Below are 26634 nucleotides of genomic sequence, written 5' to 3' on the forward strand. Positions count from 1 at the left end.
CGGAGCTTGCAGTGAGCTGAGATCCGGCCACTGCACTCCAGCCTGGGCGACAGAGCGAGACTCCGCCTCAAAAAAAAAAAAAAAAAAAGTCCATCTGCCTACCAGCAGTGCGTGAGAGACCTCCACCAAAATTTTAAAATATAAAAAATTCATTTGAAGAAACTTTTACATTTTGAATGCTTATTCTCTGTGCCAAGCTTCGTATGAGGAGATTTGTAAATATTATTTCATTAACTCTTCTCAAAACTGCCTTAATATTAAAAAAATCTTTTCTACAGTGAAAACAACTGGGGAGCCACACCACATGTCTGACGGCCATTTTAGTTCATATTTCAGCTTGGCATGATGAGTTAACAGATAAGTCAAACAGGTATAGGTCGTTCTTCGGTTTTTACTTTCTATATTACCACACAGAAATGGCCCTGCTTTAGCATTTTGTTTTATCTTCTTTAGAAGGAGTCTTCCCCTGGGCCCTCCCCGGGGTGCTGTTCAGGCCCAGGCCTGCTGTGCATTCTCAGCCAGAGGGCTCAAACTGACAGTGCATTCAGGTTGGATTGGCCATAGTTGTGTTTTGTTTGACTTGTGCAGGATTTACATTTCTTTTTTTAAATAATTTGCTGGCATTTTAAACTGAGGAAATTTCATAGTAAATCAAGATCTACAGCTTCTTTTGAAAACCTGGAAGATCTGGCACCACCAGGCTCAAATTCCCACGTGGTCACAATGGGCCAGAGCTAAGTCCCAGCCATCCTCCCTTGATGGGTATACTCTGTGCTTCTCCACGGCCCACGCCCGGCCGCGTCCCTCATTAGGTTACCTGCGCTCCCGTGGAAACAGGAGTTTGTGTCCCTTGCTATTGGCATTTATTAAGTAGCAGATTGGCTGATGCTAGTTCTTAATGTTCGTGGCTGCGTTTTTAGAATCATCTGGAGAGATTTTTTGAGTTATCTCACTGGCCCTCAGAAGTACCGTTTAAACCTGATACTGTGATGTGGTTAATGGTTGATTGTTGTGGAGGCTTATGGCCTCCATAAAAAAATAAAATTGGGAGCGAGGCGCAGTGGCTCACGCTTGTTACCCCAGCACTTGGGAGGCTGAGGTGGGTGGATCACTTGAGGTCAGGAGTTTGAGACCAGCCTGGCCAACATGGTGAAACCCCATCTCTACTAAAAACACAAAAATTAGCCAGGCGTGGTGGCATGCACCTATAGTCCCAGCTACTCGGGAGGCTGAGGCAGGAGAATCGCTTGAACCTGGGAAGCGGAGGTTGTAGTGAGCCAAGATCACACCACTGCACTCCAGCCTGAACAACAGAGTGAGACTCTGTCTCCAAAAAAAAAAAATTGTTTTTTTGAGAGACAGGGTTTCATTCTATCACCCAGCCTGGAATGCAGTGGCATGGTCATGGCTCACTGCAGCCTTGAACTCCTGAGCTCAAGTGATCCTCTCACCTCAGCTCCCAAGTAGTTGAGACTATAGGCATGTGCCACTGCACCTAGCTAACTTTTTTTTTTTTCCTTTTTTTTTTGAGACGGAGTCTCACTCTGTCGCCCAGGCTGGAGTGCAGTGATGCGATCTCGGCTCACTACAAGCTCTGCCTCCTGTGTTCTTGCCATTCTCCTGCCTCAGCTTCCCAAGTAGCGGAGACTACAAGTGCCCGCCACTATGCCCAGCTAATGTTTTGTATTTTTAGTAAGACGGGGTTTCACTGTGTTAGCCAGGATGGTCTCGATCTGACCTCGTGATCTGCCCGCCTCGGCCTCCCAAAGTGCTGGGATGACAGGCGTGAGGCACCGCACCTGGCCCTTTTTTAAAAAAAAGTAGAGACGGGGCTTGCTTTGTTGTCCAGGCTGGTTTAGAACCCCTGGCCTTGAGTGATCCTCCTGCCTTGGCCTCCCAAAGTGCTGGCATTACAGACATGAGCCGCCACACTCAGCCCAGTTTTATTAAGTTGAAGCTTAAATAGAATAACTATCATTCTAATAGAATACATAATAGAATGAATGTATTACTTCATTCAACAAATACCTATTGAGCCCTGCTGTATGCCAGGCCATACTACAACTGTATATTAAAACCACTACTTCAGTGTAAAGAGAGCAACAGAACAGAGTCTTATCAAATAGAATCATTGACCTAGAATTTTAGAACTGGAAGGAATCATGAAGTTTATTGTATTAAGAGTCTACTCTCACCCCTGTGTACGTGGAGTACTACAGCCCACAGAGGACTGTAGGAGGTTGGAGGATTTATCCGTTTTCTCACAGTTCACCAGAATTAACATCCTACCTGACAACTACTAACATTTGTTGAGGGCTTAGCTCCCGGCACCTTATTGGGCTCTTTGTACTTGACCACACTGCCTCCATCTGTCCAGACAGTGTTTTTATGTGAGGGTTTTGAATGGCAGTAATTTAAGCCTTCTCTAGAACAGTGATTCTCAGAAAGAAAATGTGCACGTGAATCACCTGGGAATCTTATTAAAATGAAGACTCTCATTCACTAGGTCTGGGTGGAGCCTGAGATCCTCCATTTTGACCAGCTCCCAGGGGACAGAGTACATACTTTGAAGAGCCAGGGTCAGAGTGCCAGGCTCTGTGATCATCCAACTCCCCCGTTCGAAATACTCCCATCCCCGGCCAGGCGCAGTGGCTCACTCCTGTAATCCCAGCACTTTGGGAGGCCGAGGCGGGCAGAGCACGACGTCAGGAGATCGAGACCATCCTGGCCAACGCGGTGAAACCCTATCTTACTAAAAATACAAAACATTAGCTGGGCATGGTGGCAGGCGCCTGTAGTCCCAGCTATGGGAGGCTGAGGCAGGAGAATGGCGTGAACCCAGGAGGCGGAGCTTGCAGTGAGCCGAGATTGCACCACTGCACTCCAGCCTGGGTGACAGAGCAAGACTCCATCTCAAAAAAAAAAGAAATACTCCCATCCCCATTCCCTTTCTCAAGGGCTTATGACTGAGCTGGGAGCTACAGGAGAGGGCTGAGGCTACTGAAGGGATCAGCCCAAGATTCTCTCCGTACCCAGTTGGGATGACCTGTGCTGAGGGGTTTTATGGCCCCAGGGCTCTCTATGGGAAGTCCATACTCCATTGTGTGGGCAGCCATCCCAGTGGCCTCAGTGCCCTGTGTGGGACCAGTGCTTTGTTGGCATGCAGGGTGTTTATCATTTTGAAAAATAACAGTCTGATATTCTGGTGAGAAAAACAGGCTCTCAGAAATACAAGATCAGGTTCCAAGGTTACAAGGAAAGCAACCTTGGGAATAAATTTTTTGCATAAAACAATGCTGATGAGGGGAAGAGATGGTAGAGGGAGCTACTGTTTGTTGAAAGCCTTCTCGGTGTACCAGACCTAATGACTTGCTACCCCAAGTTAATTCTAGTAATCCATCCACTTCCCTGTCCAGCTTCCCTGTAAGTGCTCCTCACACACCCATGCAGTCCTCCATGTGCCCTTTCATGTGCACCTGGTCTGCTTCTCCATCTCCCTCATCCATACTCCAGTCACTTTCCTGTCTCCTTCCCTGTCACCCCCTATCCATACTCCCATCTATTCTCCTTTTTCTGTCTTACTTACTGGACCCCACTGAGCTGAGTGATGTGCTCCTGGAGGGCCTGTGGATTTAAATGTGTAAGGAAAATATGCTTATAGAGACAAAGCTGAGGCTTTTGTGTGGCAATCCCAGTTCTTCCCTAGGGGGTCTGTGGCTAGCTGCAGAAGTTCTGGTTTAGGATTCTGTTTTGCTTTACAACAGCTGAAAACAGCATTTATTTTCTAACCACCAAATTTATTCACACAAGAGACTATACTTCCCAGGCAGAAATACTGGGTTTTAGGTCTGCTTCCATTTTCCCACTGTCCTTTAGCTCCTTCCCAAATCCCTCATGGGTTGGTCCTCTCCCGAAGAAAGAGATCCTGCTTTCACAATGACTTGAAATAAAAAGAGGCCACAGCCCTTTGCCACAGCTGCAACTTGCTATTTCACTTCCATGTTGTTGAAATGAATCCAGTCCAGGATGATTGTTAAAATATTCAGATGATCATGTGGCATTTTAAGGCCATCATTTGTGGTCCATGCCAAAACTTTAAGGGAAGCAAGTCTTAACAGGGATCGCTAGCCACACAGCAAGTTTCCAGGCATTACTAGGGGTTATATTTTGCCTTTTGGTTTGTTTCCTTCTCTCATTTTTTCTTCTTTCTTTGTTTCCTTTTTTTCCTTCACAAAAAAAAGTATCCTCCTTTTTTTAATTTTAGAAAAAGTCTTTTTTTAAGGGAAAAAATGGAAAAGGTAGTAACTGCTTTTCAATTCCTAGATTTTATTGGAAGAGACAGCTTCTTTTTAGGACCCCTCTTTAATCCTCCAGCACAGCCTGTGCGAAGTCACCTGAGCCTCATGCAGATTTGAATGACGAGAGAAATGAAGCTGGTGTATTTTAAACCCAAGCATGCTGACATATGTTCGCCTCCCTTTCAGATGTCTCAGGAATGTCTAAGGTGATGATATCTCTTGAATGAGATCCTGTTTGTGTTTTTTAAATACAAAAGGAAACATTATCACATTTCAACCCAAGCCAGTGGGACAAGGTGCAAAACATTTTCTTCATTAAATATCCCTTTTGCAAATACAGCCTCAAGTTTTAAAGGAATAAGCTGTTTGAGGAAAAGTGAAGTTTGAAAATATATGAAGTAGTTCTTGTTGACAGACTGAGCTTATGGAAACTCGTCTGGGTAAAAGCAGTCAGAAGTGATCAATATATTACACTGGGCCTTTGAGCAAGTCGCCCAAGATCAAAGCTTCTTCATACTGCAGCAAGAAATAAAAATAGTCCTTTTATACAACTGCACACACAACAAGAATTCAACCCCCAACTGCTGATGCTTTCTACTTTTTAAATATAGAAATCTGCAAACCTAACGTGGAGATGGCAGTTAGTTCAATAGAGGGCTCAGAAATCTCTGTCTTGTTCCACTTGTAGCTATTGGCGTATTGGGGTGTTGCTGTTGCAAGATTTGGGCAATGTTGTCATTGCTCAGCTTGCAAGGGAGTGCAGGCGTTAAGTGTCTTCAGCACATTCTCATAATATTGTGTAAAGCCCTAATGTAGTGGGTTATTTTTTTTTTTCCTTGACCATGTAACATCTTCTATCTTTTGGATAAATTAACACCTTTGTTACCTTCATTTGAGCCATTCCGAGTGAATTAAAGCCCATTCGGAGTCACAAATATTACAAGACAATGGTAGTAGGCACAGTGGGAAATATATGAATGAATGATAATTGTCTCTGTTTCAGAAACCCCACAAGTAAGACAAGTATGGATTTAAATAACTATAAACAAGATTGTGTCAATGCTAGAATGAGTCAAAATGTGTTGCAGAAGCAGAGAAGGGAGAAATAAATGCCAGCTTGTCAGGGTAGGGGTGTCAAGGAAGTCTTCAGGAGGAGGGAGAAGTCTTTAAAGGATAGGTGAGTTTAATTATTAGATAAGGTTTATTTTTTAGCATGGTGGCATGGTCCTGTAATACCAGCTTCTTGGGAGGCTGAGGCACAAGAATTGTTTGAACTGGGTGACAAAGCAAGATTCTGTCTCAAAAAAAAAAAAAGATAAGATTAATTGTCTCAGATTGGAGACAGTAAAGTTGTACTTGTGTAGTACCTTTGTTGCCAAGTAAATTGTGATGGTCTCATAGCCCAAGTACACAAAAGGAATCATAGTATAGCACCCAGCATTGTGGGAACCTTGTGTGTGTGTGTGTGTGTGTGTGTGTGTGTGTGTATTAGATATATATAATGGAGTCACTGTTGTCAGAGTTTAGTTATGGTTGAATCTAAATGAAAATTTAGACAGCGAAGCACATAGAAGTACATACAGTAAGTACAAGAGTTCAGAAAAGAATGTGGACTGAGATAGTCAAGGAGGGCCTTCTCAGAGGAGTTAGATATTTGAGATAGGTAGTAGAGCAGGGTGTGATTTGGAAACACTAAAAAGTGATAGGAAAAGAGCGTGTCAAGATGGCGGACAAAATGTGCAGTGGGATACTGGAAGGAGTGCATGTGATATAGCATGGGCCAGTGAGGGGATGGGGCTGAAGGAGAAGTGCTGTGCTTTAGAGAGCAGTGTAAGATTTGATAAGAGACCAGTTGTGGAAGCCCTCAGTCAGCCAGAGGAATATGGACTTGATCCAGGAGTTAAGAGGAAGTTAGTGAGCTCTGGCTGACACTGGTAAGTAAGCTGCTATCTATATGCACATGAAATACACTAAATGCTTTACATCTTTCCAACCTCTCTCAGTGGTCACAGAGTTTCTAGGCTCTCTTAAGGATTAACAGAAATCTCTCTAGTAGCAGTCTTTGTCACCTGGAAGCCTCTGTTGCCTGCCTGGGCAGCTAGTAATGGGAATAGAGATATTTGTATGCACTTGAGACCACATGGCTTTTGTCTTTCCAACGTTGTTAAGACTACCATTGAACCACAGAATTTATAACAATAAAGGGAATTTAGAGATTGTCTAATCCAATGGAATTCTTTCTTCAAACAAGCTTATGTGGAAATTCAAGATATTGAAGATAGTAGAGATGGTTTCAATATGGTCTACACAGGGGTGGGGGCCCGGAGACCCACCTGCATGGCTTCCCTCCTGTTGGTAGCCCCAGAAGGGACTAAGAGAAGCACCCTGACTCTCTATTTCAAAACAGTGATCTAATCTAAGCCAATATTTGTAGAAGAGGTAATAGACACAGGGGCAGGCGACTTCTTCTTACTTGAAAGATGTGGCTGTCTCAAGATGGCTCAAGTTAGGGATGTAAATAGCAAGTTTGTTTTTTGCCTCTTGACCTGCTTTCTTCCTCTCCTGGGGCCTGATCATCCTTGTGGAAAATTCTGCAACTCCATGTCCTTGGGCTGCCAGGGCCCTCTCTTAGGAGCTGCCTTCCATGGATAGGGCTTCATGCTCCAGACCTTCTTGCCATCAAAACTTAACTATTCTATATCCCTTTTCCTCAGAAATCCACTCTCAGCTGGCTGGCTGTCCCTAACTTTTAATACGTAAATAAGTTTGTTCTCCTGGGTCACACAGCTGTTTTCTAGTAGTGACCTGGTAGAGACAGCACCTCTAACTGAAGTCAGTAAATGGCGCAGGCTTGACGGCAGTGCCCTGGCCTGGTGGGAGCACGTCTGCCCTCATATTAAGCTGCTCAGCCTTGATTTGTTTGTCCCGTGTGGCCAGGCTTTCGGCCACCTCCAGGAGGGCTGTGGGCAACATGAGCTGGTCTTACATGAATGGGCCAAGGGAGCATCTTGGAGAGAGGCCCTCCAAAGTCTCGCTATCCTTTGCTTCCCCTCAGCTGCCAGTGATGACCAGGCTTCCTCAGCAATTAGACTGGCCCCGGGGCCTCTGAGAATAACACCTTCCCATGCAAGTTCAGGGGCTCCCTCTAGAACTCCCTAAGTCAGAGGGGCCCTCACCAGTCCACAGACTCTGCATTCCTGGGTAACCATAAGGAGAGTCACGTCTAGAGGCACTTGGTGAATGGAAAGCCTCCAGCCAGAAAACACAGTGCACTGCTGTTGAGGAGAGGCAGCGAATACTGAGGGTTAGCAGGTCAAGGGTCTGGCCCCTGCTGGACTACTGGCTAGCAAGGTATGGCCTGTAATTTCCTTAGGCCTGAGTTTTCATCTGTGAAGTGGGAAGCTCTAAAATGAAGATGTGAAATAGAAGAGGGCAGGGGAGGGCATAGTGAGTAATGGAAGTGTAAACATAAAAGTGCTAAGAAGATACAGGAACTATCTATTGTCAAGTAAGGAAGTCTCTATCAACGTAGTTGCCACACTGAAAATGTGCCTTTATGCTGGTCCTCACAGAAGTAGCTGCGCTTGGAGCCTTACTTTTCACCAGACTGGCTACCAGGATGTAACACCAGTCTACTGGTTTCTCATTGCTTGGCCCAGTGTCTCACTTTTCACCTGATTGTGTGTTTGGGACACATAGATACAATTTGTTGTCTAGAAAACCTTGATTCTATTCTTGCTTTCTGCCCTTATCTTGGCTAGGTCACTTGCGCTACTTTGTTGATTTGTAAAAATGGGAATAATAATTTCTATTTTTCTTCCTTAAGAATTTTATAAAGATAAAATAAGAATACTTTTTAAAGAGAAAACTTTTAATGTAATAAGATGTTGATATTGTTATTATCATTACTGCTATTTTTGCCAGGGCTAATTTCCAAGTGTGTGCCTTGCCAAATTCACATGACCACAGTCTTGTTGACAGTGCTGTTAGAAATTCTCACCTTGTGATTTACATAGCTCAGGCAGCATCTAGAAGATTTCATCCACCTCACCTATTTATCCTTTTTTATGCTTTTAGGGAGAAAGTAAGGTTTGAAAAGAAAGGGAACTTCCATTAACATTCTGTATAAGAATTGAAGCTATATATCTTCCAAGCCCCAAACTGTACAATAAAAGTTTTCTTGGATACTACTTTTCTCCCATAATTCCTAGCACATAGCTTATTAAGTTATTAACCAGCAATTACTCTGGCAGCATATTAAACTTTACTTTTAAACAAGTCACAGAGGGAGGGAAACACGCATCTCTCATAAAAGGAATAAAAAACATACACCCTCTAAAACAGTTTCCCCAGGCTTTGAACAAATCCCAAGCCCCACACCAAGGTCTCTTTTTCATCATTCTCTGCACATAGCTTGAGCGTTAGTACAGTAATGAGAACAAGATGCCTAATAGAAAGATGGAAAAATATGAGGATTCTGGAGGCTCCCTGGGGCCTCTCTGAAAAGGCAGGTGATTAATATTAGGAGGGAAACGCAAAGCCATGGCATTGAAGCTGTGGACTTCCTCGAGCAGCAGCACTCCTAAGGGAAACAGAGGAGGCTGTGGCTTTGGCCCTAACCTAAAAAGGGGACCCCAGAACCTTCTGCGGACTGCTGGAGACTTGCTGAATGCCTACCCAGAACCCTGGTGGAGTGGGTAAGGCCCTCTGCTTTCACAGATTACATTCCCCAGGATCAAAACCTGCTCTTCCAGAGAACGCGCACTGTGCTCGCAATGCATAGCTGAACCTTCAGTCACTTTCTGGACAGACTCACAGCTCACGGTCTCTCACTTTGTGCATGGTGGCTCAGTAAGAATTCCCTAAAAGTTGGTCCACCACCAGAGCAGGGCATGGAGGATGACTTCACTTTAAAAGGAAAATCCAAGTAGGAGGGCTGTGGGGCAGCGTCTACATATGGCTGTGAGTATAAACACTCGCAAAGCTCCAGACCAAGAAAGGCAGGGTGGATGCTGGGGCATACCATAAAAATGCAGCTCTGCCGTCACACCTCCCCCAAGGAGGGCAAGGTAAACGAGCAGTCCTGGTAGCCAGCCAGGCCCTGCAAGCTGCTGCCAGCTGGCCCTCCATGCACAGCTAAACTCTCCATGTTACAGTAGGGGAAATAACTTGTTTAAATATATATATTCTGTAGTTCATCACCATTTTGCATTTTGGTTTAAACAAATCCCCTATTGTTTCTCTAAGAGTGCCATATGATGGTTACTTGACTGGGGGCCATGGTAAAAAATGGAAATCAGAATGGCAGAGATGGGTTCTTTTTATTTAATTTATACTTCCACATTTACATGGTTTAATGTGGCCTCCATCAAAGAAGTACCTCCTAACTCCTATCTACAGGATATAACCGAATATAAGGAGAGGCAGTGTCTGGTCCATGGACAACTGTTACAATGATGTAAAGTGCTCAAGACTACAGAGATGACCAGTGGGATCTCTGGGAGAAGGGGAAGCTCAACGAAATATCCTGAGTCGAGACAGTCATTCAGCATATCCTTAGAGGTAGTTTTCTGGGTAATTAAGAAGGTAATCCTCTAGAAAGAGGAGGGACTTTGAAGTGAGTTGGGTTTTAGGGGGTTTGTTGTTGTTATTGCTGTTTGAGATAGGATCTTACTATGTTGCTCAGGCTGGTCTTGAACTCCTGATCTCAAGCAATCCTTCCATGTCAGCCACCAGAGCAGCTGGGATTATAGGCTGCTGTGCCACCTGTACCCAGCTTGAAGTGAATTTTAAATAAAGGGCATGAGGTGGGTGGACTTGTGTCAAGTGGAGGGATCATAACAGGATGTGGAAACATGTTGTAAACTAATTTCCCCTTTCCCTCTTCTACCATTTTCCCCCTCCCATTCTTCTAACCTCCCTCCCTCTTTCCTTCTCCCTCTACTCCCCTTCTCACCTGCCTTCTCTCCCTTTGCCCTTTACCTGCTTTTCCTCTCAACCTGGTTTCCTTCTTTCCAGCCGGTTATGGGCCTGCTGGTGGTCCCTGGGATATTGCTTCATTAACTCCATTGCTGGCTCCATAGCAAGAAGCTTCTAGTACTTCTCGTTTATCGTGGTTGAGAACAGAAGTGATCTGAGCTGCTTATATAGCAGCTAAGATAAGAGAACTACCCCAGATGGGCTGGGATGAGCTTGCCAGCTGCACCTGTTTGATTTTTAGAATTCCTTCTCTTTCACCAGCTCAAACCCCTCCAGTGCCTCTAGAGCCTTCCTCCATGACTATCATGACAATCAAATCAATCCTCTGATTGTTTTTATGTGTATTTTTTCCTCCACATATACCCCTCCCCCAACAAGATCATAAGCTCTGCAAAGCCAAAACCTTTTCCTCTCCCTCCCCTTCCCATCCCATGTGGGATATCCCCCATACTGCTCAGTAAATGTTTCTGTATTAATAAAGTTAAGCCATGTGTCTTAGAGACCTCAACAGACACTAGCAACCTAAAGCCAGAACAGCAGTTTCCAGCCCTCTGAAGATGGCAGTGAATTCTGGTAGAGCTTGGTAAGTCCAAAGTGAATTCCCTCTCTCTTCCAGGGAGCCCACCAAGGCTTCACAATATTAAGTGGGCTGACTTGAGCTGATGGGGTCCCACTGCGGTCTTCACTCTTTGGAACTTTTAGAGCTCTGAAAGACCACTTCTGTTTCGGGCCCCTGTTGACTCATCCCATATCATTTCCTGCTAATCCCACTGGCCATCTTTGTAGTCTTGGCAGTTCACATCATTGTAACAGCTGTCCATGGACCAGACACTGCCTCTCCTTATATTTGGTTATATCCTGTGGATAGGAGTTAGGAGGTACTTCTTTGATGGAGGCCACATTAAACCATGTAAATGTGGCAGTATAAATTAAATAAAAAGAACCCACCTCTGCCATTCCGATTCCCACCCCCCATACCATTGTCCCTTTAGCACTTGTTATTCTCTAAACATGTCATGTCCCCAAGTCTTTGGACATGCTACTTCCTCTGTTGGGATCACTTTGCCCATGGTCTACCTCCTCCCCATTCTCCAGCTCTCTGCCAAGGCCCTTCCTGACTCACCCAGACAAACAGTTACTCTGTTAATCTCTCTTTTTGGGGCACCCATCATACTCTAGTATGACTGGTTGTGTGTTTTCCCAACTACACTAGTGGTTTTCAAGTGTTTTGTTTTTGTTTTTGTTTTTGTTTTTGACATTGACAACAAGAAATAACTTCTACATATGACCTAATGCATATCTTTGTGTGTATATACTGTGCAAACACACATTAAATCATTCACAGTCTGAAATTTTAATAACTGTGTAAGATATAAATTGTCTGCCAAAAATGGAACAGAGAGGGAATTTGCTCAAGACAGAGCATATTTAATTTCAGGAATGTTTGCTTTCAACATATCCAGTGTCATTTTGGATACAAAGCATAACCCTATTGATGCCATTCAGTATAATGTAGGGTAGCTTATTACCTGGAAAAGAAAAAGAAAAAAGCTAGGCCAATCAATTATTTTACTTAAACTTGTTGCATTTTAATGGTCATTTACATCTTAAAGATAACTTATTTTAAAAATCATTCTTAGCAAGGACTTAATGGAAAGCTGATGTATAACAAAAACCTTAATGAAACAATGCGTTAGGAAATCTCTGAACTTTAAATCTCCTGCCCTCTCTCCTTACTATACTACTTTGATACACTCTGATTATATTTTCTTGCTTTCTCCCTCTGTCTTCCTCCTAGCTCCTTCTCTCCCTTCCTCCTCTGCCCCCATCTCTCTCCTCTTCCCTTCCTCCCTCCTTCCCTTCCTTCATTTCTTCCTTCCTTCTTTCTTTCCTTCCTTTATTGCTGGTCACCACCCACTAGTTGACTTTACAACCAACTAAATGAATCATAACCTGCATTTTGGAAAACACTATTCAAGACTCTAAGTTCCTTGAGGGCAGTTACTGTGTCACTGGATCACTCATCTTATTTCCAAACCCACCACTATTCCTGGCTCTCAGTAGCCTCTTAACAAATGTTTTCTGAATGAATAGACCTCGGTTTAAAAAAAAAAAAAAAAAAAAAAAAAAACTACGGCCACTGGGATTCCGGAAGGGACAGGAAAAGTGAATAATTTATCACAGACTTCCCAAGATTCCTGCTGTCCTCTAGACACTGGGGCCTTTGTGGACGTGTCTGGGAAGCCCGGCTCTCTGCCTGCCTTCTGCTTCTCCCAACTTCCAGGAGAGAGGCAGGAGATTTAAAGAAGTTCGGAGATTTCCTAAGGCAAAAACGTATTAATCAGGTTCTAAAGTGGATATTCATAAAGGACAAATGTAAAAAAGAGTGGAAGAAAACAAGATTCTTAACAGGGCCTTCATTTCGTCTACTGTATGTCAACTTTGTCCGCATAGTGCTTCTCCTCCTTCGAAAGCCACTATTAATGCTGCTTTTCAGTGCATCTGCTAGACGCTGATCACTTCTGATTTTTTTCAAGCACTATAAATCTTCATTATGCTGTGCTCCATGCCAGGATTTTTCCATTTGGGGGTAGAAAAAATCCCCAAGCCCACCAAAACCCTGTGGCTTAGTTTCCTGTCCAGCTGGCGTGCTGCTCTTCGGGATTTTGTTCCCATCATCAAAGTGGTTTGACAGACTGAGAACAAACCTCTGGCTCACCCTGAACTTACAGTGCACCATTTCCAAGTCAGAACAAACACCAAGTAATATAGCAAGAGAAAAAGAATGAAAAAAATTATTTTCCTGAGTTAGAAGCCAGTTCAGAGTGAAGCCCAACTTTGTGACTCCAGACAGGGATGTTATGAGGCCTTGGCTGTCCTCAAGGGTGGAGTCATGAACAGTGGGCTCCAGGCCGGAATTTCTCTCAGAGTCATCTCAAAGGAGAAGCCATGGATGGACTCCTTTGTGGCCCCAAATCTTCTGTTTCCTAGAATCCAAAGCAGCAGCATTTGAGGGAGCCTCCCATAATCTCGTTGACTACATCACACTTGGCCCCAAGCCTCACAGTTGTGGGAGCAGTGAGTGATTCCTGAAGTGTCCCAGGAGGCCAGTAAGGTCACCAGCCTGCACCAGGTCTAGGGAAGATGCAGAACACTTCAACCTGGCAGAAGGCTCTAAAGATCGTCAACCTTTCTTCTGTTCATTTAGAAATTTTTTAAAATATGCTAACTTAACTGAAAATTTCATGGAAACCAGGCTCCTCATCAGACTTGAAAGTCAAACCGGTTTCTCAACAACTTCTCTTTATGGCTCTGTATGGCTCCACAGAAAACCAGAAAAACATTTGGGGCAAAAAGCTATGACTCTGTGAGGCCACATGGGAGCAGGCAGTCAATTATTACACTAAGGAACACCCAGTTAGCATGAAGTATCCCATCAATTAAAAGCCTGACCTGCCTTCCTCTTGTTTCCACCTTCTCAACGCATTCTCTAATCTTCCCAAGCTGCCTCTCCTCGGGACTGGAGAAGCCAAATGAATTCCCTGTCACGTCTCTTACCCTCTTTCCAAATGCCCTTCTTTATCGACTTTGTCTCTAAATTCTTGCCATCTTACATGGCCCAGTTGGAAGTATAACTTCATTTCCCCAGTCCACCCTGGTGGGTTTGTTTGTTTGTTTGTTTGTTTGTTGGCTTAACTCCTTACATCCTGTTCTAAAGTTTGTCTTTGTTTTTGTCTCCGAAATTAGACAAAATTCTCAGGTCAGAAGCCATCTCCTGTGCATGTCTTCCCTGCACCTAGCTCAAGGCTGGATGCACAGGAGACATCCTGTCTGCTTTCTCAGCCACTGACTTTCCTCCCTGAGTGGCTCTTGCTTTAGCAGGGGGCAGTCCCCACTGTTAAACAGTAGAAATCTTACCATTGGGAATGATATCACTGAAGTTTTCATAGACTGTGGGCTTTCCATAGTGGATGGAAGAGTAACAGCAAGGAGTTAAGATTGAGAGTCCCAGGGTAAACTAGAGACAAAAGATAGGGGCAGGATTAAAAAGAACCCCAGGCTGGACCATATAGCAAGACCCCATCTCTACAAAAATAATTTTAAAAATTAGCTGGATATAGTGGCGTGCACCTGTAGTCCCAAGTATTTGGGAGGCTGAAGTGGGAGGATTACTTGAGCCCAGGAGGTTCAGGCTACAGTGAGCCATGATCATGCCACTGCACTTCAGCCTGGGCAACAGAGCAAGACCCTATCTCAAAACAAAACAAAACAAAAAAGAAAAGAAAATTAAGCAAATCTCTATGTTCTTAATAGAATGGTATCCCAAAATATATTAGTGAAAAGGAGTGATGATCAGAACCTAGTATATAGTAAGCCACCATTTATATAAACAGGTGGGTAGCAGATAGATGCTTATAAAAGAATAGAATGTGCTTGGAAGGATATGCTAGAAAGTAGTAGTAGTGGTTGCCTCAGGGGAACAGTATATGGGCAGGGGGTAGGGTTGTGGAAAAGGGGCTTCATTTTCATTGCATGTCCTTTTGTACTTTTTCAATTATTTTTGCATAAATAACCTATTTATTTATTTATTTTTGAGACAGAGTCTTGCTCTGTTGCCCAGGCTGGAGCATGGTGGCACGATCTCAGCTCACTGCAACCTCTGCCTCACAGGTTCAAGTGATTCTCCTGCCTCAGCTTCCCAAGTAGCTGGGACTACAGGTGCCCGCCACCATGCCCAGCTAATTTTTGTGTTTTTAGTAGAGATGGGTTTCACCATGTTGGCTAGGCTGGTCTCAAACTCCTGATCTCAGGTGATCCACCCGCCTTGGCCTCCCAAAGTATTGGGATTACAAGCATGAGCCACCGTGCCTGGACCACCAGCATATTCTTAACCAGCCTCTGTTTTTCAGTCTTACCCCTTGTAATCCCAGCTACTTGGGAGGTTGAGGCAGGATAATCACTTGAACCCAGGAGGCGGAGGTTGCAGTAAGCCGAGATCACACCACTGCACTCCAGCCTAGGTGACAGAGTGAGACTCTATCTCAAAAAAAAAAAGTATATGATACCTATTTTTCATGTTAGACATACACCAGCTCCAGATATAGACAATTCAGGATAGAAGTGTGAATAAACTTTAGGGAAATTTTTAAACTGTTAATTTATAGGAAATGAGAAGGATGGATTTCAGGATTAAGACACATGGAAACTCACTAGCCAGAACACTTGTGCCAATTTGAATGCCATCCCCTAATCCTGTTTTGGAAGTAGAGAAGGGCAGGGAATGAACTGTTCTGGAACATCTACCATGGCCAGGCAGTGAGGTGGGCATTTTAAGTTTACTGTGCCACATTGAACACTCACAGTGACTCACAGTAAGGCTCTCTTAGTCCATTTTCTCTTGCTATAACAATACCACAGACTAAATAATTTATTAAGAAGTCTATTCAGCTCATGGTTCTGGAGCCAGGGAAGTCCAAGAGCATGGCTCTGGCATCTGGTGAGGGTCGTCCCATGGTTGAAGGGTGAAGGCAGAAGAGAGCACGCAAGACAGAGAGGAAATCAGGCCAAACTTGTCTTTATAGCAAACGCAGTCTCCAAATGACTAGCCCAATCCCGAGATAACAGCATGAATTCATTCATGAGGACAGTACCCTCATCACCCAACCACCTCTTAAAGGCTCTGCCTTGTAACAGTGTTGCAATAGCGTTACATTAGAATGTGAATTTTAGCAGGGGCAGTCAGACCATAGCAGACGTGAGAGTTTAGTTCCCATTTTACAGGTCAGGAATCTGATTCAGGTCACAGAGATTCTAAGTCGGAAAGCCAGGACTCAAATGTAGGTCTGTCCCTACTGTCTCTACTACTCACAGTGTATTATTAGTACACCAAAGATGTTTCGGCCTTTTCATGGACAAAGACACTCAAGAGTCAAGGCCCTTCAGTGCTGTTCTTAAAAACAAAGTCTGTCTTCTTCCTTTTGTATATAGATCCCCAAATCTGAGCCCACTTACTATTTCTACTATGTGGTTCAAAGAGCTGCTCCATGTATTGAATGAAGAAAAAAATCCATTTATTGGGGAAAATGTCATCTCCAGTGTTTGTTAATCTTGCCATGTGTCTATTGTTCAGCTGGTTATTTCAAGTCCACAGATATAGTTTTTAATATGTGAGTGTAATTTTCCTTCTCCAAAATACTAAATCTGATTTTCATGACTGATTATTTTTTTCCCCAAATTTCTACACTTAAGAGTGTAAAATAATAGAATACCATCTCCCTACCCCTTCTATCCCATCTTATTTTCAACTAACTAGGATAGGATCTTGGTGTTTGTTTTCATTTTATTTTATTTGAAGCCAGAGCATGGAGTTTTTATCTATTTTGTCTACACATAGTCTTGGCCTCCATCATATGGTCAAGGATTTCATTTTCTCACATTAGTTGCTTATTTTCTTGCCATCAATGATTGTACATCGTTTCTTACCATTTGCTATAGCTGCTTAAGCCCCATCCTATACCATAGAAAATACCCATGTTCTCCTTCCTGACACCCAGACCTAAGGGAGAGAAAATCTCAATTTATATTCTGTTCTTTACCTTTCTAGGCAAAATCCATGTTTGGTGACCAGAGCTGTATATATTGATATTCTCTTCCTGTTGACTTGCTGCCTCAACAAATCTGCAAAGGACGACCAGCCAGGTATGATTCATAGTTATACTATATTTTGGAATGGTTACACATCTTTGAAATGTAGATGGAGTTTTGAGTGGCTCTGCCACACACTGCTCCACCTTCTACTTTTGTAAGACTAACCACACATCAAAATTAAACAGAGTTATATAGTTCCCTCATGGAAGTTTCTTGGGAAAACTTGTTCTTGTTTATTTGGAAGTTTGCCGTTTATTTTCTAGTTGGTCATTCAGGGAAGAGTGAACTCGACTCAGATACCCTCTGTGCTTCTACAACCCTGGCTTTTTTCTATTTTACGTATTTTCTTTGAAATGTCATTATTTTGAATAGCTGCGAGTTCATTCTGTTCCATTCTGTGGAGATAACCAAGCTGGGCTCATTTGATGCTGGATATTTGAGACTCTCTTCTCAAATCGACTGCTACACCAATGCACTTATGAGTTGCTGCCTCAGGGTCTGACTTTCCACAAGTTTCTTGGTCCTGTATGTTTCTGGGGATGGACCCCAGATCCACATACAGTTGTTCTATTTTAATCATGATTTGCAAAGTGGTTTTTCTTTTTTAAGGGAAAACGGCAACTCCAAATAAAATTTTTTTTGATGTGTTTATATAAGAGGCTGCAGGAAGTGCTGTACATGAATTCCAGGCCATGGACTGAAACTGATTTTCATCAACACAAACTGGAATGCAGGATAATGAGCCTGCAACTGGTTAAAATCAGCCTCTTCTAATTGATTAGGCCTGTCTAAAGGAGGCTACAATTACAAAGTCAGATTCTGAGTGCAAGCAGACCAGGCCTTTCCTCTGTTACATTTAGTCTGTCAATGATTTGTTGTCTTCAGTAAATACATTCAGGCTGTCAATGTCCAGCTCAGTTCATATGGAACCCTGTTCCCAAATTCAAACCAATTTAAAATGCTTTGCAGGAGGGAGGTGGGGGAGGTGGGAGCATGCAAACCGTCTCATCCGGATCAATGTATATTAGCCCACAAAACCCCTGTGGCCATGCAGAGATAATAAGAACATGCTAGACTCTCATCAACTCCACATCCCTGGATAGGGGTAGCTGTTGTATCCTCTTTGTAGTGTAAAATCATATGGTTTTACAACTATAAAGGAATCCCACTTTATGCCTCTTATCCCAGCATAATTATTAATAGTGCCCCCTTTTACTCTTGAAAGTGATCAGGTTTGCATAATAAATTACTGGTCGCCCTGGCTGTAAGGGACCCCAGAGTTGCATCTACTTTAGCTAACCCTTGATTTAACTGGAATCCAAAGTTTGTAAAGAGACTATGAATTCAATGTTACCAAGTAAATTGCTTTAGATTTCCACCATTTCTGTATTTCAGTTCCAAATTCCATATAGCTTTATAATACCTCCCTGCCATGTATCTAAAGGGCTTTGGCCATAACAGATTTATTCATTGCTTACAAATCTACTCACTGGGATTCTGACAGTTTATGGTTGACTGTAATCATTAGTTTATTTGAACTGAGTTTTTCTTGGCTCATTTAGTGTCATTATTCTTTGTCTAGAATGGTTAATCCTTATATGTTGTAAAATACCTTCTTTCTTCCCCAACTATCCATCCTTTACTGATGAGCTGAGTTCCTTGAAGATGACTTTAACTTTTTTGAACCATCCATTTCTCCAAGCTGTTAACATTATTTAGAGTTTATACCCTAATTAAACAGATCACAGCTTGTTTTCACAAGCTGTGTTTAATAACTTAACAGTATTTCACTTGCATCTATATATTACTCTGAAAGATGTTACTCTGCAGAGTAAGATGTGAGGACAGGATGTTTTTATTCTAGTATGACAACCATAGCTCTAAATATTTTGTCCTGCACTATCCGGTACTACAGCCACTAGTCACATGTGGATCTTGAGCACTGAAGATGTGGTTGGTCCAAAAGGAGATGTTGTGTTAGTGTAAGATACATACTAGATTTCAAAGACTTAGTGTGAGTTAAAAATAAAATTTCTCAATAATTTTGTATTTATTTTGTATGTGTTGGAATAATGTTTTTGACATATTGGATTAAATTTAAAATGTATTATCGAAATTAATTTTACCTGTTTCTTTTACTTTTTAAAATGTGGCAACTAAGGTCAGATGTGGTGCTCAAGCCTATAATTCCAGCACTTTGGGAGGTTGAGGCAGGAGGATTGCTTGAGGCCAGAAGTTTGAGACTAGCCTGGCAGCGTAGTGAGGCCTCATCTCTAAAAGACAAAATTTTAATTAGCCACATGTGGTAGCATTCATCTGTAGGCCTAGGTACTTGGGAGGTTGAGGCTGGAGGATCACTTCAACCCAGGGGTTCAAGGCTGCAGTGAACTATGATCATGCCATTGCATTCCAGCCTAGGCGACAGAGTGATACCCTGTCTCACCAAAAAAAAAAGAAGAAGAAGGAAAAATAAAATGTAGCAACTAGGATGGGAAAAATAACAAAGAAAAAATAAAACTGTCATTGAAATATATGTATTTAACTTTGTCAAATGGAGAGATAGGAAGAATTGTAAATGACATCATAAGAACTCAAAAGGCACATTAAGTAACATTATTAATGATGGAAAATGTGGCCATTTACATTTTAAATTACGTATATATGACTCATTTTTATCAGACAGCACAAATTATATTCAGTCCTCAGGGAATTACCCTCATAAAATCACTGTATATGTGTGTATTTATGTATATGTATGAATATGCATGTTCATATAATACATCCACACAAACAGTGGGAGCGTATTTTCTTTCTTTGAGGATGGAATAGATTTTTGGAAATAACCAAATACCAAATAAAATGGCAATTGAGATGGAAAGCACCGTTTGGGATAAAAATAAACTGTGTTTAATGTAGTGAAATGTATTATTGTGTGTTTTATAAATTGTTCCCCAAAACAGGTTGAGCAATAGATAAATATATCACCAAATAAGTCGATCACTTATTTGGATGTGTAGATTTCAATATGCTTTCAAAATAATGTGATGATATTATAGTTTTAGCATATAAGCTCCTTGAAAGAATGGACCATGTCTTAGATTATTTGTCGTCTAAGCACACAGTAGGCCCTCATTAAATGAATTTATTAACTGTTTGATTGAAATTCAGTTTTCCTCAGTTTTTAAAATAGTAACAGGTGTTATGAAAATACAGATTTTATTTAAACTCATGTATCAAATAGATGTGAATTCATTTTCTGAATTCAAGCACAATGTTTATATGTGTATGTAAATATATATCTGCCTCCATTATTAGCTCACAAAGCCCAGAGTAGGAAGTATACCACATAGACTGAAGCCAAACTTCTGGGTTTGAATCCTAAATCTGCCATTTACTAAGTTTGTGACCTTAGACAAGTTATTTAGCTGCTTTGAGACACGTTGTTTCCATTGTAAAAGGGAACAGTAAGATCTATATCTTAGAGTGGTTGTCAGCTTATACATGTAAAGCTCTATGTGAAGAATGTGCTTTGCATGGAACAGAATAAATGCTCAATAAATATTAACTTATTAATATGATTGTCTTTTTTTTTTTTTTTTTTTTTTTTGAGATGGAGTTTTACTCCTGTTGCCCAGGCTGGAGTGCAATGGCACAATCTCGGCCCACCACAACCTCTGCCTCCCAGGTTCAAGCAATTCTCTTGCTTCAGCCCCCCAAGTAGCTGGGATTACAGGCATGCACCACCACGCCCAGCTAATTTTGTATTTTTAGTGGAGATGGGGTTTCTCCTTGTTGGTCAGGCTGGCCTCGAACTCCCAACCTCAGGTGTCCACCCACCTCGGCCTCCCAAAGTGCTGGGATTACAGGTGTGAGCCACCACGCCTGGCCTATTGTCATTATTATTCGCTGGAAGCTATGCATCTAATCCAGTCTCCTGTAGCCAGGCAGCATTGTGTTCACCTCCTCACCTTCACTGTTCTCATTTTTTTTTTTTTTTTTGAGACGGAGTCTCGCTCTGTCGCCTGGGCTGGAGTGCAGTGGCCGGATCTCAGCTCACTGCAAGCTTCGCCTCCCGGGTTTATGCCATTCTCCTGCCTCAGCCTCCCAAGTAGCTGGGACTACAGGTACCAGCCATCTCGCCCGGCTAGCTTTTTGTATTTTTTAGTAGAGATGGGGGTTTCACCGTGTTAGCCAGGATGGTCTCAAACTCCTGACCTCGTGATCCGCCCGTCTCGGCCTCCCAAAGTGCTGGGATTACAGGCTTGAGCCACCGCGCCCGGCCGTGTTCTCATATTTTTAAACATCTTCAGGAAAGAAGAAATGCCTGCTTTCCTAGGAAAGCACTGGGAAATACCTGGCTTAGAATGTCAGGAGTCCACTCAATTAGGATTGCCCCTGTCCCTCTGATCCAGAAAAAGATCATTTTTTTTTCTTTTTTATTTATTTTTTCATTCATCAGACCTGCTAGCCTCAGGGATACATTGCACACTTATATCTGGAGATAGAGATGAATATGCCTTGGGCTTATAAGTAGGTACAATGAAGGATTTTTCAAATGCTATATTAAAGAAAGTATGTATGGGACACATTTGAGGCACTGAAGAAAGTTAGATCATTTCTACTTGAGAGGACAGGAAAGACTTCCTTGAAGAGGAGATGGTTGAACAGAGTTTTGACAGTGGGTAGAGATTCACCAGGATGGGCAAGGTGGAGGTGGGTATTACAGACAGAGGTAGGAGCATGGCCAAAGCTGTAAGGGTACAAATCAGCACAGCCTTCAAAGCACTAGGGACATGGCGACTGGAGGGTTGGGTTCAAGGCCAGGCAGGTGTGACTGATGAGGCGGGGGAGGCAGAAACTCAGTCATGGAAGGCCTCATTCATAGGCCAAAGTCCAAGGAGCCTGAATTTGACCCTGTAGACAAAGGAGTTCATTGGACAATATAAGACAGAGAGTAAGACTATGTGGTTTTTAAGACAATGTGACATTTCTTTCTCTGCCCTCATCCTTACCAGATTTCTAAGACCCTCATGGAACCAAGTTCCTAGTGTCACTCCAAAATAATGTAACTGGCTGGATGCAATGTCTCACGCCTGTAATCCCAGCACTTTGGGAGGCCAAAGCAGGAGGATTGCTTGAGCCAGGAGTTCAAGATAAGCCTGGGCAACATAGCAAGACTCCATCTCTACAGAATTTTTTTTTAATTAGCTGGACATGGTATTATGTGCCTGTAGAATCCCAGCTACTCAGGATGCTGAGGTAGGAGGATCCCTTCAACCCAGGAGTTCAAGGCTGCCTTGAGCTGTGATCACACCATTGCTCTCCAACCTGGGTGACAAAGCAAGATCCTGTCTCTAAAAAAAAGAAGAATGTAACTGGAAATTCATTCACTTTGCCTTTGCCCAGCCATTTTGATAATCAGTATTAGAGGTTTGCGAGGTAGGGAGTGGGGAATGGAGGACCAGGACCAGACTAGAATTAAAGGCAGTGCTATGGTAAAAGTAATTATTTTAGAATGGTGGGATTACAGGGGAGATTCCTTCTCTTATTTTCTATTTTACTAATTTTATGAAACATTCAATTCTGTTTCATTCATATATGTGTATATACATATGTTTAAATTAAATGTATTTAAATATGAATCTTGAAAGGGATTGATTATTCCAAAGGAAATGTAGTAATAACAATTTCAGGGAAACTTTTTTGGATGGAGGAGCATCTGCTCATCCCCTCTCCAATCTTATTCTGTAAATGACCTTGGAAGGCTTTTCCTACCTCTAACGTGTCTTAGAACCACATTGAAGGGCTAGGGGCATAAACAAGGAGAAAAACAGTGAAGGAGAAAGGCAGAGAAGATGATTAGAAAAGCTTAAGATAATGATGTGTTTTGTGTAATTCAAACTTTAATCTTAGTGCTTCCCAATCATTTGAGGTTTCCTCAGCCATTAACTAGGTTTTAAAATTTTCAAATCTGGGGGTTTTGTTTTGAGTTTTAAACCCACAAGGACTCTCTGTCCCCTGTATTCTTTTTCCTCTTCTGAATCCAGCTGTCATCATTAGTATATATCAGTTTCCTGCTGGAATGGAAAGAAAATTATAGTGTCCAGTTGTAGTTGAGGGAACAAGGAAGAAAAAGCCGAACTGCCACAAGGACTCAGAGGGCTGGGTTTCAGGCTGGGCAACGACATGGAGACAAGAGCTTTAATTCTTATTTTAAACCCATCTTAAATTATTTGCTCTCAGGTTGGAAATTTTCCATTGAAATTTCTGTTTACAGAAATACCATCTAAGACTTGACTAAATATTTACCCCTTTTACGCTGAGATGGACTTTCTGTTTCTCTTATGCCCACACCCCTTGAAATTGTGTCTGTCACAACTATTGAATTGAACATTTTCTTTTACCAAGTATTTAAATAAATACCTACCTGCACTTTCAGACTTTCATTTTAATCTCTCTTGGTGGGTTTATGAGTGGGTGTTTCCTTTCCTAGTCTCCATTTTATAAATTTTATGCAACTTGGTTCTTTTATAATTACGTGTATGTATAATATATTGAAATATGACTCTTGAGGATTAATTAATCCTAAAGAAATGACATTAGCAATCATAGATAGAAATGTTTTAGGTTGATAAGGATTTGTCCATCCATACCCTTCATGTAAGTGACCTCAGAAGGTAGTTTTCCTACCCCTGAAATGTGGATAGAATGCCCATTATAGTCTCATTTTTAGGAAATATTGTTTTTAATCTCATCCTCCTTGTACGGGGTTATAATAATAATGGCCAACATTTATTGAGCATCTGTCTCTATGCCAAGCACTGCCAAGCATTTTATGTGCATTAATGAAGAAAGTACTAATGTTCATCATAGACACACAGAAACTGAGGCATAGCAAGACGTGCCCAGTGTTCCATGTGTGCTAAGGTGGCGGATCCTGAGTTCTCCAGCTGCCCGCACTGTGGCCCCACAGCACAACCAGGGCCACAGTCAGGAAACACCAGCCACTCACTTAGGGAAGGGAGTCTGAGAACCCTCTTTGTGGACTCAACTTCCCAGGCTTCTGTCCCTGCTGCAGAACCCTGAGGCCTCAGAGAGGGATCCCCTTTTCAGGAGCTTCCACATCACAGGCTTTTATGGGGCCTTTCTTGCTTGTGTTTCTGTTTCCCATCCTGAGGGTGTGTGGAATGATACGAGAGCCCACCCAGGACTGCAGCGTGCTATTAGAAAGAGCACGCTTGACTGCTCCCGGGCAGCCAGCTGCCCTTTTTCCCTTGGAAAGTGGACCTATGGCCACTGCACAAAACACTTCCTAATACCAGGCTGCTGGTGACTACATTTTGTGGTTTGTTAGTTGGAATTTATAGCTCAGATCTCATCACTCTGCCAAGTGCAATAAACTTTTAACTGGAATATAACTTTTATTGTTATTATTTCCCTTTTAAATGTCTTAAAAGTGACCAACTTGTGCAAGTGGAGTCAGAAACCCTAAATAGTCTAAATGCCAAGTCAGTGTGCTCTGTATATCAGTGTACGATTAGAACACAGGCTCTCGTTTATTACTGCTTGTGTTTCTGTAATGGAAGTTAGGGAACATAAGCCCCCCTGCAGGCCGGCTTAGATGTTGATGATGCTTAAATGGTAACATCTGTGAGAAATGTTCAGCAATGCCCTGTATTTGTACTGCCGAAAACATGAATAATACATGTGTGACATGAATAAATAGGTCAGTGATTTTTATGACATATTAATTTCCTTTACCTAAGTTCCTGGGAAATATAGCTGAACAATTACAGAGAATGAAAACCAACTGGCATCTTAAAAACACCTGCTTTGATTATTTGGTCTAATTAGGTTAAATTTAACTATTTCCATTTGAACAAATTGAAAACAATTCTTATCTGTTCCTCGGTCATGCACTTTATCAGTGTTGGCTGCAGATGTGTTTAATATGACATAGTTGGTGCTATTCTCTCAGCTCTGGGTGGGAAAGAAAAAGGAATTGAGAACATATTTTGAGAGTCTTCTGGGGACTTTGTATTTCTGGGCCTATAGCTATAAAATTTTAAGGAGAAAAAAAAAAAAGGCTTTGTTGTCAATAAATTAGTTGGTTTTCTCCAACACACTGCAACTGTCATCTGACCTGCTGCTTATGCCAAAATTATCTTTCCCAGGGAACAGTGAGCTTCTAAAATAAGCAGATGATTCCTAACTGTCTTTCAGAAGTCAGAATAATATAGGGTGTGTTATTAGATTGCTAGGTTAACGTGGTATTTACTCTGTTAATTCCAAACCTCGTGCTGGGTACAGAGACCCACAATTCTTTAGAAATTTAGTTTAGAGATCATAGCAATTTAAGTGACTTACCCAAAGTTACACAGCTGGTTAGTGAAAAGATTGAGCTTTCCTGACTTCTTATTCACTGTCCATTTCTGTGACCAAAGTTAAAGCCCTCATATAATGTGAGAGTTGTATCTGTGGCAGAACCGTGTCATGAAACCTTCTACCCACGTTTTCATCCCAAGAGTGAAATACTGTTCTAGTCAACAACTAGGGTCTCAGAACATCTGTGATTTCTTATTTTTTATTTCATTTTTGTTTGAGTTTTTGCAGCTTTGTCACCCAGGTTGGAGCGCAGTGGCACAGTCATGGCTTACTGCCGCCTCAACCTCATGGGCCCAAGCAATCCTCCTGCCTCAGCCTCCCGAGTAGCTAGGACCACAAGGCGCATGCCACCATGCCCACCTAGTGGTTTTTTTGTTTTTGTTTTTGATTTTGTAGAGAGAGATCTCCCTTTGTTGCCTAGGCTGGTCTCAAACTCCTGGGCTTAAGCACCCCTCCTGCCTTGGCCTCCCAAAATGCTGGGATTACAGGCATGAGCCACCATGTCCAGCCACATCTGTGGTTTCAATATTCACTGTTCCTGCCTTTCCCAACTCCAGCCGCTCATCACAGATAATCTGAAAGTAGTTGCCCATGTCAGTTAAATTTTTATGCAAGTAGTTTTTGAAAGCTTACTTAAGATATTTCATGTAAACGGAATCATACCTTTGTGGCCTTTCATGTGTAGATTCTTTCACTTAACATGTTTTCGAGGTTCATCCATGTTGTTCATTGTATTCTTTTTTGTGGCTGAATAATATTCCAGTATAAGATATCACATTTTGTTTATCCATTCATCAGTTTGATGACATTTGGGTTGTTTTCACTTTGGAGTTGTTATGAATAATGCTGCTATGAGTGTTCATGGGCAAATTTTTGCTGGGACCTGTGTTTTCAATTCTCTTGGGTATTTACCTAGAAGTGGAATGTCTGGGCCATATGCCAACTCTAAGTTTAACTTTTTGAAGAATTGCTAAATTGTTTCCAAAGAGTCTGCAACCATCTTACATTTTTACCAGCAGTGTATGAAGTTTCCAGTTACTCCATATCCTTACCAACTCTTATTGTCCATCTGTTTTATTAATAGCCATCCTAGTGCTGGGATCTCTCTGTGCTTTTGATTTGCATTTCCCTGATGACTAATGAGCTTGAGCATCTTTTCTAATGCTAGTTGGCCATTTGTATATCTTCAAAGAAAGGTCTCTTCAGATCCTTTGCGCATTTTTAAGTGAGTTATTTGTCTTTTTTTTTTTTGAAACAGAATTTCGCTCTTGTTGCCCAGGCTGGAGTGCAATGGCATGATCTCGGCTCACTGCAACCTCTGCCT

General features: G+C 42.2%; 1 protein-coding gene across 3 annotated transcripts in view; it reads left to right on the plus strand.

Annotated features, from left to right (window-relative positions):
• THADA (thyroid adenoma associated) overlaps positions 1–26634 on the plus strand; it is a 359044-nt gene that overhangs the window by 256387 nt on the left and 76023 nt on the right. For all 3 annotated transcript variants that reach the window (XM_011935906.1, XM_011935908.1, XM_011935907.1), the window contains one exon: positions 16882–16976. In XM_011935906.1, coding sequence (XP_011791296.1) covers positions 16882–16976 — 95 coding nt within the window. The remainder of the gene's footprint in view (positions 1–16881; positions 16977–26634) is intronic.

This window comes from Colobus angolensis, unplaced genomic scaffold (genome assembly GCF_000951035.1).
Source record: "Colobus angolensis palliatus isolate OR3802 unplaced genomic scaffold, Cang.pa_1.0 Scaffold15, whole genome shotgun sequence".
NCBI lineage: Eukaryota > Metazoa > Chordata > Mammalia > Primates > Cercopithecidae > Colobus > Colobus angolensis.